This window comes from Cygnus atratus, chromosome 1, assembly GCF_013377495.2.
Source record: "Cygnus atratus isolate AKBS03 ecotype Queensland, Australia chromosome 1, CAtr_DNAZoo_HiC_assembly, whole genome shotgun sequence".
In the NCBI taxonomy this organism is placed as follows: domain Eukaryota; kingdom Metazoa; phylum Chordata; class Aves; order Anseriformes; family Anatidae; genus Cygnus; species Cygnus atratus.
The window spans coordinates 128,916,386-128,931,524 of record NC_066362.1 but is presented as its reverse complement, the minus strand read 5'-3'; the positions used below and the strand labels follow the sequence as shown (position 1 = coordinate 128,931,524).

At 38.1% G+C, this 15,139-nt stretch overlaps 1 protein-coding gene across 1 annotated transcript; it reads right to left on the bottom strand.

Moving 5' to 3' along the window:
* Positions 1 to 1,394: 1,394 nt before the first annotated feature.
* On the bottom strand, positions 1,395 to 14,761 carry FANCB (FA complementation group B). The gene is made up of 8 exons (XM_035542048.1): positions 13,958 to 14,761; positions 12,800 to 12,952; positions 12,198 to 12,290; positions 7,605 to 7,733; positions 6,566 to 6,735; positions 4,085 to 4,539; positions 2,993 to 3,230; positions 1,395 to 1,891 (listed from the first exon to the last, which is right to left on the bottom strand). The coding sequence occupies exons 1-8, from the start codon at positions 14,759 to 14,761 to the stop codon at positions 1,471 to 1,473; spliced, it is 2,463 nt and encodes an 820-aa protein (XP_035397941.1). The 3' UTR covers positions 1,395 to 1,470.
* Positions 14,762 to 15,139: the final 378 nt, after the last annotated feature.

Genomic DNA, 15,139 nt, shown 5'->3' with positions numbered 1-15,139 from the left:
ACAGCAAGTAGTACCTGCAAGATCACAGGCAGCTCTCTTCTGGGATGCACAGGTGCTACAGACTGCACCTTGAGCTGTGCGTTCAGCTTTGGGCATCTCACTACAAGAAGGACATCGAGGCCCTGGAGTGTGTCCAGAGCAGGGCTACGAGGCTGGTGAAGGACCTAGAACACAAGTCCTGTGAGGAGCGGCTGAGGGAACTGGGGTTGTTTAGGCTGGGGAAGAGGAGGCTCAGGGGAGACCTGATTGCTCTCTACAGCTACCTGAAAGGAAGCTGTGGGGAGCTGGGGGTCGGCCTCTCCTCACACTCCTATCACTAGTGATAGGGCTAGAGGGAATGGCCTCAAGTTGTGTCAGGGGAGGTTCAGTTTGGAAATGAGGAGACATTTCTTCTCAGAAAGAGCAGTCAGATGTTGGAGTAGGTTGCCCAGGGAAGTGGTGGCATCACCGTCCCTGGGGGTGTTCAAGGAAAGGTTGGACCTGGTGCTTAGGGACACGGTTTAGTGGGTGATAGTGGTGGTAGGGTGATGGTTGGACCAAGTGATCCTGGAGGTCCTTTCCAACCTTAATGATTCTATGATCTTCAAACAAGAAGCAACTCCATAGACAAGGAGTTGTTTATTACTTAAAATATTTGAGATAAGACAAAACCACTGAGCAGCTAGTATCAGCAGATAATCATTTACAACTGAGGGAACGAGCAAACAAATCTAAATCTTTGTAGCTGGACTAAGGTCCAAGGAAGGACAGAGTTTCATCTAGGATTTACCAACCAAATTAGCCCTACGACAGACTTCTGGATGGGGATGGACCTCTCAAATCTAAAAGCATTTTATTACAGGGTGAACGTTCAGGAGTACTTGAAATTTTGTAGGCAGCCTGATCTAGTTTCTCCAGCTCAAATAAGTTCTCCAAACTGTCTCAGATCTAACAGTGGCCTCTTGAAAAATTGGTCTGCAAGGTATGGTCAGAGATGTCTTCCTTAAGAGCTATCGCTAAATCTAAGTTATTTAAAAGACTGGATCTATCATGAAAATAGGCTGTTGCTGTTTTGAATTTGTCGAACCTCATATTCAAATTATGAATTAAAATTGTTTGCTTAACTGAAGATCTAACTTCACATCAGTCTTAAGATTTCTAAAAAGCTTAGCATTGTCTGTGTAAGCAGTCATCTTATAAATTTATTAGGATTATTTTAAACAGTACTTGCTTGCTATTTTTTTCTAATGTATTTCAAGATCAAGAATTACAACTTTGAAATAGCATTTATTAGAAAATACCTTAATGTATTTTAGAAATCTGTAACAAAATGACTCTTGAATACTTGTTTTTGCTGAACTAGAAGTCACCAAAATAGTTATTCTATAGTTATTTCTAGAGATTAAAAAAATAATACAAATAAGTATCTATGAAAATATAAATATTTAATACAATATTTTTAATTAAAACTTTGTTCGAAATAAATAGTTTCTAGGACTTGCTCAGTCTCCACACAATCATATCAGAACTGAGCTGAGCTTCTGCTATTTTCAAAGCCATTTCCTGGTAAAGGGTACCATTCATTGTTTGATTCATATTTAGCACACTCTCTTCCCGTTCATTCTGAAGCTTCATTCTGAATTGCTGAACTTTGTCCTCACTGTCCAGTAAAGAAGCCACAGGAGCATCACTGATATTTTTGGCAGGCTCATTCTGCCTTGTCAAACTGTTTTCAGCTTTACTTTCTTTTGAGGAGAGAGAAGTCCGTGAGGTGAGCATTTCTTTTTCCAAAGCCAGTGCTAACTGCTCGGTAAGTACACCTTTGCTTCCAGATTTCAGGAGTTTTACATCACAGCTTGGTGGGAGAACTCTAGTAAGGCTATGAAGGCACTGGAACAAGACTGTCAGACTTCTGTAAAATAAGAGTATTATTATTAACCTACCTTGTATGTTCAAAATTCTTTAGTGGTAACTACAGAAAAGCTACTTTATGCAGGGAAAAAACTTTGGACGATTACGGTTTTAAGTACCATGTATACAGCATACATAACTGTAAGCAAGGACTTTCTAATGGAGTGCACACTTAGACAAAGTACATCAAAAGAACTGTTGCTTCACCACCATTAATTCTACATATGCACAGTTACATAAGCATCGCTTCTTTCTTTACGAAGTGATTCATCGTATGTAAAGACCACATGGGACAACACAAAGAAATGTGTTTCCTGGCCCGCATGCAGGGGCAAAAAAACAAAAAAGTCAGTCATTGATAGGTTGTTGATGTCAAGAGGTATGCACTGGACAGCTGGTTGGTGGCTCACCACTTGTCTATTTTGAATGGTCACTGGTAAGAAAGTGTTACACTTAGATTCATATATTCAAAATCAGAAAGAACCCACGATAAAACAGTGTTGGTGTTCATCAGGGAACTGACTTCCCTGGACACCTGTATAGCATATACGATACAGTGACAGATCAACATTCATTCTAACAGGAATGCAGAGATTTTCAAAATTGTCTTATTTTCTGTGTTTGGCCAGATGAGCTCCTCAGATGTCTTTTTATAAAGAAAAATTTAAGAAATTTCAGAAAAAAAAAAGACAAAAAGCATCCACAAGCATCTCTAAGTAGCTAGGTTTCTCACACTGATCAGAAAGACATTTTTATTTGTAGTTCAATTTCAATTCAATTGTTTTTTTTTTTTTAACATTCTCTTAAACTTTTTCTTAGAAAATCAACGTGCTGATAAAATTTGTATGTTATTGTAAGAATACTGAATATAAAATTATGATACACTGAAATGAAAAAAAGAAATAGTACCAAGCGCATATTAAAGGAGACTAGAATATTTGGAATCTAATGTATTACCAAAGACAACATTAAATATTAAAATTCATGTTCTGACATGAAAATAATTCTATGCAGCTGTAGCAAACCAGCAGGAAACAACATAAAGATGATTTAAAGCATATATGTAAGATAAATATACTGCACACTTTTTGACCAATTTTACCTGCAAAATAGTGTCAGAACTCCTTCAAATGGACTTTTCAGGGTCCAGTTAAAAACTGTACCGTATACATTTCCTGCTTTATGACAGAATATATGGTCATGGCATTCTTTAAATGGCGTGCACTCCATTTCTCCAAGTAACCATGAATTTACTGAAGTCAATGTGAAGTCAGAAGACTGAATCTGAAAGGAAAATCTCATAGATGCTGCAAGGACAGCAAGTATGTCTTCCATGGAACCTGCAAGAAAATACAATAAAAAGATATTTGACCTAAATATTTTGATCAGGTTGCATGCAGTAAATGTGAATAGATTTTTGCTTCACACTCCTAGTTTTACTTGAAGAGTCTGCACCTGCATTCGAGTGTTCTCTGGAAATTTTCTTCTCACCTAAATTCTTACACCTACTTCTGTCAAGCAAAATGGTTACCTGATTAACAGAGCCTCATCTGTAATAATAAGAGAGCTCTAAAGATAAGCACCACCTTGCCAAAAGAATACTATTAATAGCCTCCCGTTATAGTAAGATGACATGCTGGTGTTAGCTGATGATATAGCATTAAAGGAAAAAATTAAAATTCATTGAAAATGATCAGAAAGACATTTCACTACATTAGCAAAAGTCCAGTTCAAAATCAGTTGAATCAGGAACTTTAAAAGAAAAAAAGTAAAAAAAAAAAATAATAGCTGTGAAGATGAGGAAAAGCTTCAATTACAATTACTTTTGGTATTATTTGAAAAATAGTAATGCTAAGTCAGAAAAACGTGTGTCTAATCAATAGTAAATATCTTAGAGGAAAAAAAGCAGGATGCAGCCTTCCATGTTCAGACTTATCTTTAAAGTTAACCTTTCCAGACGCACTTCAGCACCAATGCTAGCTATCACAAAATCTTATAGCAATCGTTGTCATGCTTTTTTCCATTTTGATAAGTTTCTTCTGCCTTGTATTTCACCCATCTCTAAATTCAAAAATCTATGCAGTTTGCGTTCCAAGAGAGAGACATAATTACACCCTGAAAACTTAGCCTCATCTAGAATAAACAGAAGAATCAACCATATATTTATGAACCCAAATCATATCAAGCCATTTACCTGTACAGTAACTATTATCCCTTAGCATCTTTATTGAATATTTTCCATTTGAGATATCTTCCAGACTTAACAAAATTTTCCCACAGAGTAAAGTGATCTTTTTGCTCTTCTGTAAACCGTCATTTTGATGTTTTTGTTTCTTTGCATGTAGAAGAACTACACAACATACACAATGAAATGCCAATAATGGTGAAAGGCTGGTAACAGCAGTGACTGTCTTCGCTCCTTCCAGATGAATCTCTGAACATTTCTTATGAACCTCTTTTTTCAGATCATTCTTGCTATGCAAGTCCAATTTCATCTTTTTCAGTGGAGGCTCAATTTGACACGAGGAAACCGATAATGCTGAGAAGGCTTTGTTCAGCTTAATGATTTTATTCCGACACTCAATAATTGGAGAAATTGAAGAGAAATCTTGATCCACCACTAAAGATAAACTGACATCACTCAGTGACCTGTAAAAATCCACGTAAGATGACTGCACTCACGGAATGCATTTTGCGTTCTGAGAAATAACCAAAACTTTTCAGACATATACAGACTTGTAAGACTACCAAACTCCAATATCATTCCAAATTAATTCAGAAACTGCACAAAGAGCATATTTTGAATGACTATTTCATCTAAGCTTGGTATTAAGAGCTTCTAGGAATTCAATGCCTCACTTTACTCAAATAATTTGGGCATTTAATTCCCCCAGAATATGTTGAAAGTTCTACATAACTCTTGAAGATACTCTACACCATTTGTAATCTATTTTTAAAATCCAAATCTTCTTTTAATAAAAAATACAGAAAATATCAACTCTGCTGTCTTTGAGGACTAAAAGCTATCCTAGTATTTTATATTGCTTTTTAGGTATTCAAACAAAAGTGTGTGTAGAGAGTAAAATAAAAGATTTAAAATACTATTGCCTTAAACATTCAGTAATTTCCTGAAACGTATGAAGTGCTTTGTTCATTCAACACATGGTTCTTTCATGAAATCCTAATAGTACTGTTTTTGATCTTCTCTTAATGAAGATTTTTTTTTTATCAACTCAGTCTCAAGATGTCACTGACGCCTGAAAGTCTTATAAATGTCTAATTTTCTTCACAGAGAAGTATCACCACCTCACAGTGCAATCTAAAATATCACTACAATCTTGCATTAGTAGGAAGCCAATAAAATAATCAGTAAAGACTTACAGCTTTGGGGTGGAGAGAAAGAAAGCCCTTTTACCCAGAACCACATGTTATCGTATAGAGTACTGAACTGGAGACCAGAAGACCTAGATTCTGCTGCTAGCCTATCAGGTAACCTTTGACAAATGACATCATCTTCACAGATCTTTTCTCAACTGTAAAAATGGGGGATAGGGCAATATCGCTGCTGATTTTAAAGAACAGATACAAATCTTGAGGGCTTCTGAAGCTATACAGGGATTAGGTATTTCAATTTCAAAACCAAATTGTCATCAAAGCTAAAAGAATAAGCACTGGAAAGGCAAAACCAATCTCTTGCCTCGGTGGCTCTTAACAGGCTGTCAAGAAGACAAGGTCAACTTTCCTGTAAAGTTACAGCAACCTGGCAGTTGAGAAATAATATACCCACAGCTCCAGCAGAACAGCTGAAGGGCCTAATAGGTCAGCTCCCTCACAGCCACCGGAATTCTTTTCAGTGGCATCAACACTCTTTAAGCTTACCCCAATGCAGTCTCAGCTACACTGCATGTGGGAATGTAGGTCAAAAGGCAAGTTCTGTCTCCACCGACATAAGTTTGTTTAATGTAATTCTGCTTTTTTAAAGTATGCTCCAAATTAGCTCCCTCCATCTAAGAGGGAAATGACATCAGGAGTAATTACTACCAGAACTAAGCAATCCCAATGTACAAAATAAACAAATCATTACAACAACGATAAGAATAAACAAACAGTTTTGAAACTAAGTATTGAATGCCTCTTTGTTCCATGTGATTTACATAATAGATTAGCTTAGCAAATGTTTTTATTTGATTGGATATCTGACTTTAGCATACCTGAATACTATTAAGTTGATCAGAGAATTTAAAATGTTTTCTTCTGTGCTTCTTTTTAAGCAAATCACACTCTAGGAATGGCAAGATATTAACACTAAGGCAGCAGGAACATTATAGCTAGGACAGAACTAAATTTACACTACATGCTGACGTCAGTATACCTTACTTATGCTGATAGGGACTATAAAAAACTATAATTGTTGTCAAAGAAAGCTCTGTTATAAGAAGTCTCCAGTAACGATGTAGTTACATTGATGCAACTAATTTTTGGCTATCTAATGTATTTTTTGCACAGTGCTAGAGAGAGACAACAATACTGGCAAGACACACACATGAAACAATTTATATACGGATGTTCAAACGACAGAAGTCAAATCTCAAAAATCCACTCTTGCTACTGAAGGGCTTAACTTATAGTCTCAATTTCTATAAAACTACAGAATGAAATTATTAGATTCGTATACTTACAGGAAAATGATTCAGTCAGTTTTACTCCAACTACCAAGCTTTCACCCACAACACGCTGCCACAATTTCTCTACGAAGTGGTCTGGAACTTTAGATGTTGATGATGCCTCTTTACTAAGAGAATGAGGAGGATTTTCTACATCATCCCAGAGAGAGACAAGACCTTCCTTACAGAAAAATGTTTGTTTAGATAAATTAAGTGCATATACTTGTTCTTTTCATATTGCGTTATTTAATGTTTTACCAGAAGTGTTCCCTGGAAGTGTTTTTAAGACACACAAAATGAAATCTATATAAGCTAGTTTATTCTCTAGAATAGATTTAAAATACATAATTGCCTTTTCTTAAAAAACAAGCTGTAATGACAAAAGCAACTCATTCTCTCCTAAGCAGCATGAGTATAAATCTTGTACTGTAATATAACTGATTGTCCAAAGAAGATTTAAGGTATTAGAAGTTATATTATTGCATTAATTGCTTAAAATTTGCCGTCTAAACCTGGCTGAAGGGGACAACAACGTTAACTGAACGATCAAGTGCATTTCAGGTAAGTTAGGATGTTTATTTAAAGAAACATACTAAAATAACATTTGCACAAACCCCATCATCTTTTTAGCTTGCGGTTCGCTCTGCCCCCGTTATAAAATCAATTTTGCTTACACATATCTATCACAGCTAATTTTTCATATCAAATAACTGTCCATGATCTAACATGTTACCTAGGCAACTGTGTCAATTAGGACTGTACACTCCCCCTGCTGTTTGTCACTAACTCTTTGTTAGAGCTTACACCTCCATCCAACCTAGTTGTCAGGAGGTACTGTGTAAATCAATTTCAAGGAAAAGCAATTAAATTTACTCTTATCTACATACATTGACAGGTTAAGAGAATGAACCAGACTTTACTTAGAGCAAATTAATGAGTTTTGATAGCGGCAATCCCTACTGGTAAAAGTAACAAGTGGTTGAGGGAAGCACCCCCTACAAATGGCTCAGCAGAACTCAGAAGTGGTCTGTGTTCTCTTCTGCTTTTTACCTTTTTTGCGGTTGGTAGAATATGGCTTCTTTCTTCAACAAGATCTATTAATGCTCTGCATGATTCAATAAGAACCCTCTTTTTGAGGCCCAAATGCTGCTGTAGCTCTCGAACAGAAGTAAGACCAGCCTGTAAAAGATAAAAATGATCATCAGACTTAGGCTTTAGTCTACAGCAAATAAGAATTGGTATTGAAGCTACCAAGATATCCTTTAACTTTCCATTTTACGCTAGTATCACAACCTGTTGTTCCTCAAAAAGCACTTCTAAATATTGTCTGGGTCAGGTTACTCTGCTGCCAAAGTATGAATCTAAGAGTCCTGGCCTCTTAATATTAAAGCTTGAGTTGAACTTAAACTTCTAAAGTAAATATTCTCAAATCACGTAGATAATCTCTTTCATTATTGCTCCTACTTTTGTAATGACATCAATTTTGATTCTTTGTCAGGACTTGTATTGATTGTTTTTCAAGTAAATATATTGAAGAGTCAACAGTTTTACAAACACAAAAACATGTAAGCTAATTCTCAGTTTAAAAAAAAAAAAAAAAAGGCATGCCAGCACCAGATTATTAGTTTAAGAAAACTCCTCAAAACTCTCCTCTGGAAAACAAGATCCCAAGAAGTCTGCTACTGTCAACAAAAGACATGGGAACACAGCTTGGAACTGAAAACCAGCCTCTAAATTAATGAAGAAATAAAAAGACATCAAGATAAGTTATCACCAACTGGCAAGACTGAATAAAAAGCACTTCAAATAACAGAAATGAAAACAGAAATTTACTCAAGCTGCAACAGCAAAGAGCATTTCGAGCAAGTAGTACCCATCATAAAACAAAATGATTGGCCGCCTATCAAACCATGTGTCCAAAGTACCAGATTCCACAAAATACTCCAGTGTCAGATTTGAGGTGGCGAAAGAAAAGCAAAAGTTAAGAAGAAAGATGTTTCTATAATCTCTTCCTAACTACAGTCATCATAAAAACATTACTCAGTCCCACTGGTGAGTAACTCCTGAGTGAGCAACTAATAAACAGAAAACAAACAGGGAAACACAGACTAAGAAAAAGTCAAAACCACCAAGGATTCGCTCATCTATGCTTGCTGACCCATCATGTAACTTTTGCAAGTTCTCCTTCCCCTCACAAAGCGACACAAGAATGAGAACTGAAATTTATCACATGGCAAAACTAGACTAACGCTTGGCTACTGTTGTCTCTGGAAGAAGGGAAATGCACATTCTTTGTTTCATATCCCAAGATGTACTGACCAACAAGCGTCAGCAGAAGTCACAACCTTTGCGCTGTGAAACTGAGAAAATAAGAGTGCATCACTTTAAAACAGAAGATAAATATCAACACGAAAACATTGCAGTACAGAGCTGAATACAACAGAGCTAAGAGAAAATCCAGCACAAACAGCAGAACAGATGAATCACTATAAGAAACAAAACAAATTAAGGCAGAGACTTAGTTGCAAGTAAAACAGCCAGTGCTTTGACACACTGCAATTAAAGTTACAACACTCATAATTAAATAAATAAATAACAAAGCTAAAAATACCAAGAATTGTGGCCTTTTTGCAAAGGGCAGAGAATGAAAAGGAAGATTCATTATAAGACTGTAAGACTTAAAATACTGTGAAAAGTAAAGGTGAAACAGAAAAAGTAGACAAAGCCAAAGGGAAACATAATTCAGAGGCCTAGAGTCTGAAGCTGCTGCTATTGTAAGTAACAGGCTCTGTGGTTTTCTAGTGACTAAAATCTGTTATGAGAAAACAAACAGAAAAAAGGATCGATTTACAGCAAAGATAGAAAAAAACTACTGAAAGCTCAGACTAAAAATACTAATAAAAAATTAGTTGTACATAACATTTCTTGAATAACTTCCCACCCACTACCAAATCAACATTACTAGAACGGGAACAGAAACAATTAGACATTGTAGCAATTCAATAAATCAGAAGGATGTGAGAAGAAAAAACAACCACCAACCCGGCCTCGAAATAGGCAAGCCAGGTTGAAGGGAGCAATTTTATCACAGTTAAAAGAACGTGGCATTATAATCCTTACAAAATTGTTCAGTAGCTGGAGGTAGAACGGGCCAGTATTCCTGCCAGAACAGCCAACTAAAATCATCAGAAACCCTGTAACTGTGGCTGTTGTAGCGTAGCTGCACTACTCTGCCAAAGGAAGTTTTCTTGAGAAGATACTATAAAAAGTGTTAAGGAAGAATGAATGCATGAGAAACTTAGAACAGTTCCAAAAATAGACTTACAGATTTTTCAGTTTTACCATCTGTAAAATGCAGCTTACATGTATTACCGTGTATAATTTAAGTGCAGCCTATTTTTATGCAGTGGAGCACAACTCAGTCCTGCCAAAGTTTTCACGTGGCTAGGAAACAGCTACATGAGTGTAAAATATTTAGGGGTAACAACAGAGGTATGAAAAAGGGCTGCATTGCTATTTCACTTTGCCCTAACATAGGAGATACCACAGAGACTGTCAAAGCACGATTAAATTGCAAATTTCTACAGGACCCGAATTTTGATGATGAATATCAGAGCCCCCACTCCAAGGCTAAATAACTTTTGGAAATTTCCAAGCTAAGCAGGATCCATGCACTATTGCATCAAAACAACCATCCTTGAAATTCAGTAATAAATCAGATTGCAACAAAGCAGCAACAGCACTTTACTATTCAGGGAAACACACAGAATAGCGGAGATCTCAACAGGGAAGCAACACCAAGGCACCTACGTCCAAATTCATCACCATGGCAATGGCAAAGATTTACAGCATTAAAACATAAGAGGATTTTTGACTCGCTTGTAGTGCTGGAGCTAGCATGTGGCTTTGAAAATTAGAGATCTACTACTTAAAAAAAAAAGTCTTATGAAGGATTCTGTGTTTCTGTCAGAAGGACTGTATCAGCAGATGATACATGAAAACTTTAGCCAGTGGCTTGCTTCTACCAGAACCATTAGAATGTGCAAAACAGAGTATTCATTTGATCCTAGCACAGATCCACCAAGATGTAAAACAGAAAAACAGCTGGTATTTAAAAAGAACAATGTCAAAAGACAAGTTACATAAAACAGTTAGCAATCAGTGGCAGGGCAGACGATCTTCATGACAAAAGCGGAAGGATCAACAAACAAGATGGAAAACTAATGTCTGTCTGGTAGAGGGAGAAAGTAACTTAATGAGCAAGGAGAGACAACAGGAGCAAATAATTCAATTTTAAAATATCTGACCATCGAAAGAGTCTAAAAAGAGAAAGTAGTGTATTGTGAAGGAAACATGCACTTATGTATGTGAAAGCCAATAGGCCTCTAATGCGCAAAGCGAAGAGCTGTAAAAATCTAGGGTTGGAAGGGACCTCCTGAGGTCTTTGGAATGAATCAAACTACTTTCTTCTGCCTTCCAGGAAAGACAAATCCATTGTTCAGTGTTTTCCAAACAACAGTTCTTATCTTTTGAAAGATGCACCTCTAAACATCTCTTTTGTCATTTAAAAACAGTAACATATTTTTTTAATCTTTCCCTAATAGATAGGATTCCTGCTTTTATTTGAGTTCTAATTTTTTTCCCCAGTCAACTTGCTTCAATTTTTAAGGGCTGAAGATCCATCTGCCACAACACTGAAGTTTTCACTAATTCTCAAATGAACAGAATAATTACCTCCTATCTCGTACTTAAAGCACTCTCAACAAACTAACTACATTCTTACATCATTGGCTCACTTTGAGATTTACACTATCTCCTAAAGTTGCTGGGATTTGATGTTGTTTTTAATTTCCCTATTTAGTCAATTACTAACCATCTCCTTTAGACCAAAGTAACCACACACAATACCGAAAAAGAACATATTGGAGAGCACGCTGGAGGTTTATTAACAGAATGAAAGTTAGAAAGTTGTATTTTCATGTTTCACTAGCAGCCAACAATATATTCCCATTATTACTTATACTCCAGCAAGTTTCCCCCAGCCTGGTTTATAAATGAAGCTAATTAAAAGGATGCATTTTAACTTCACTCACTCTACTTTGCAATATTAGCCTAAGAAAGCTGCTAATAACTGGAAGAAAACCGTCAGCAGGTGATGAAATAAACGTGGTCACTAAGTAGGGCAAAAGTCAAAGCTGACTTGACTGAAGTCCATAGACAGAGGAAAAGTTGATTCTTTCAGGATTAGCTGCTGCTCATTGGCACTCTTTTGGGAACCTGACACTATGCTGTCTCAAAGCATGTAATGCTGAGCAAAATAAGTAGCCACTCTGATTTTATAAAACTGGTTGTTCAATATCTAACAGTAAGATGACTGTTACAAAGCCTTTACAAGATAGCGTCAGCGTTATCTCAAAATTTTAGTTAAAATTAAATTAGACCCTTCCGATTACCCATATGCATTTATAACTGAGAGAACTGAAACAGACTACCACCAATTCAAGAATGGACAATAAATAACATTGTTTTCTCCACGAATCACTTCTCCAATAAAAAAACCAGTATCATTAACCTTACCCTTTGGATAATGTAATGATAAAGTAACGTGGAGAAAATACAGAGGCAGAATTATCCAGTACAAACCTGTAATCTTTTTTCAAGAGCTTGGATGGTAAGCAAACCATTCTCTTGCAATCCTTCTGCAGCAGGAACATCATCTTTGTAATTAATGCCACTCTAAAAAAAAAAGAAAACATTAAAAAAGTAAAAATCTGAAAGAAAGGTACAGGCTATTACATCCTACTAAAATAAAGGGGGGGGGGGTGACAGGGAACACCATAAGAGTAACAGCATGCATTCTAAAAGAAAAATCTTATCTTATGAAAGCAATTCGGGTTTGAAAGTACATAACAAAGACCCAATTATGAGAAGATAATTGACAGATAATTTACCTTAATTTTCTTAGCTAAAAGCTAAGCATTGTAGCAAACCTGTTGCAAATCTGAAACATTTTCAACCACATTATTTTAAATTCCTGAAAAAATGCTGATACTATCCAGGAAGTAGAACAATCTCCTCAGATAACTTACATTGCAATTCAGATAGAGAGTGTTGTATTCAAATTTCAGGGCATTTCACAACATACATCCAATTTCACTTTGCACCAGTACCTTAATAATTTCTTAAGTTTTTTTTAATTTAGTAAGCGCAGGCTGAGCAGCTGAGAAAAGGCAAACTGAACTTACTTCATAGCTGACTTTTCCCAAATCCGTTATTTTGAATGTACTTAACAAGTCTGTATTGGAGTCATCCTTAAAAAGCAGCAACAGTTGCTCAGTTCCAGAGCCAACAAAATCATCTACCAGAACAGACTTCACCTTCTGCCATTTGGAAGCAACCTAAAGTAGAAGTTTCAAAATAAATATATTGGAATAAGTCTTGTACGTGAGATGTTGTTTTGATGAAGCTTGCTTTTTAGAATGAGGCACCCTAATCAAGCATCTGGAATACAGTCCTTTCAGAAGTTCCAAGACCTTAATCCATCATTTGGAGCCTCAGTAACACTGGGAAAGTTTAGCCACTCCTCTTTGAAGGCCACTTTCCAGAACACAGGTGGCAAAGATTGCACTTTTTCAGTGTACTCAAACAGATGAATAGCTGAAAGCTGTACAAGTTATTTAGAACTCATAATACTTTCAGATCACTTACAGATATGATACCTTTAACATTCAGAAATATGTGTAACTATATGCAACACAGATAACTGAGATGTAAAGCCAAAGTTGTACAGTAACAATGTCTATAAAATGCTGAGGACCAGACACTTTCATTTCCTGAGTTATGTGTCTTCTTGACAGAGTATTACAAAACCCTAGTAGTTTTGTAACTACTGACTTCAGGAAAGGAAAGCGAGGTTGGAGTTACATGATCTTTGTGGTCCCTTCTAACACAAACCATTCTATGATTCCTTAGGAGCAGTGTTTTTTTTTTGTGACTGGGAAGTGAGACTCAAAAGCTTCTCAATTTCAAGAAGGTTATGCTTTAAAACGATACAAATTTACTATCATTTTAACCTAAATTACGTAAACCCATTCGTAACCATCTTATAACTTTAAGTCCTCATACTATGGAAGTTTTTAATTATCAACAGAAGCTTTGGCTCAGACTTATAAAATGCATTACTAAATATTAGAATCTAGGATTTATTTTCAAATATATAAGAAATAAATGAAAGTTTATCATTATTCATACTTAAAACAAATTTTAACAGAATCAACAACAAAAAACCTATAGAACTTGAACATGTAGCTTCTCACTTGCAGAAGCTTCAGATAAAACAATACATACAAAAAAAAAAAAAGAAGATAGGATAGTAAAAGGGAGCTATTGAAGGCCACAAATACCTGTAAGTTCTCACTCCGTACAACACATATATTCCCAGAGGCAAAAGACACAATAAATAGCAACTGATTGCCACTGGTTACGGCTGTTTTTATTGAACATGGTTTCTCATAAGGAAGCTCACAAACACCTTTAGGGCGACCATCTTGGAACCAGATGAGTTGATTCTTGTGGGTGACGGCAACGACTGATGTTCTGAGCTGTTCTTTCAGCATCTCGCTCTTACAGACGTGGACAGAAGATACCACCCTGCTGTACGCGTGAGGCATGAAGCACGTGCTAGCCAGCATTTTTTGCGCTTCGATCGCGTATCCAAAGAACTCAGTGCCCCAGATGGCTCTGTCCGAAGTGGAGAACTCATCCTCAGCTTCGCTCTCTTGCAGGCGAGCGGTTCTTACCCCTAAGACTACAGTGCCTTCCCCTTCAATTTCACCTGCCCACACAACAGAAGAAAGTTGGACAGGAGCGCTTAGCACCGTGCGGGTGTCAGAGGAGATGTAGAAGAGCCTGTCGGCGTGCCTCCACAGCACCGAGGGGCCGCCGAACAGCCTGACGTCCTCTTTCAGCTCGTAGTCCAGTTCAAACTGACAGGACAGCTCAAACCGGTTGGAGCCGTGGAGCGAGAGCAGCAGGTACTTGACAACACTGCTCCTTTTCTTCCTTCTCAGCAGCACGCAGGGAAGGACGACGCCCGTTGGGGAATGCGTGGCGCAGCCGCAGCAGACGATCCCGGTGTCGCGGCGCCTGCCCCTCACGCCAAACGCCCCGCTCGACCTGTGCGCGAAGCGCCCGGCGCCCAGCGCCATCCTCCTGACGCGCAGCTCCGCCGCTGCCTCCGCCCGCCCCGCTCCCGCTCCCGCTCCCGCCAGCCACAGCACCAGCACCTCGCCGCCGTAGGGCAGGGCATGCTCCCCGTCGCCCGGGGGCACCGCGGCCATCCTGGGCCCCGCTGCCCGCTCCTGCGGAGGGACCCAGCCCGGGGAGGGGGGGGGGAGGGGAGGGTGCAGCGGGGCCTCGGAGCCCTCACGGACTAACGGAAAGTGGGGGGGGGGGGGGGGGAGGGGAGGCAGCGCGCAACCGTCCGAAACTCCCGCCGCGCGCGGGGCACGATGGGAGGGGGAGCGGGGCGGGGCCTCCGCCTGTAAGCCCCGCCCCTTTCCCCTCGTTTCCCCGCCCCTCCCGCG

Coding starts and splice junctions, on each gene's coding strand:
- FANCB (XM_035542048.1), bottom strand. CDS start 14,761: ATGGCGCTGGGCGCCGGGCGCTTCGCGCACAGGTCGAGCGGGGCGTTT. Junction 12,953..13,957: donor TACGGAGTGAGAACTTACAG/GTATTTGTGGCC, acceptor CTTCTACTTTAG/GTTGCTTCCAAATGGCAGAA. Junction 3,231..4,084: donor GGATAATAGTTACTGTACAG/GTAAATGGCTTG, acceptor ATTTTCTTGCAG/GTTCCATGGAAGACATACTT.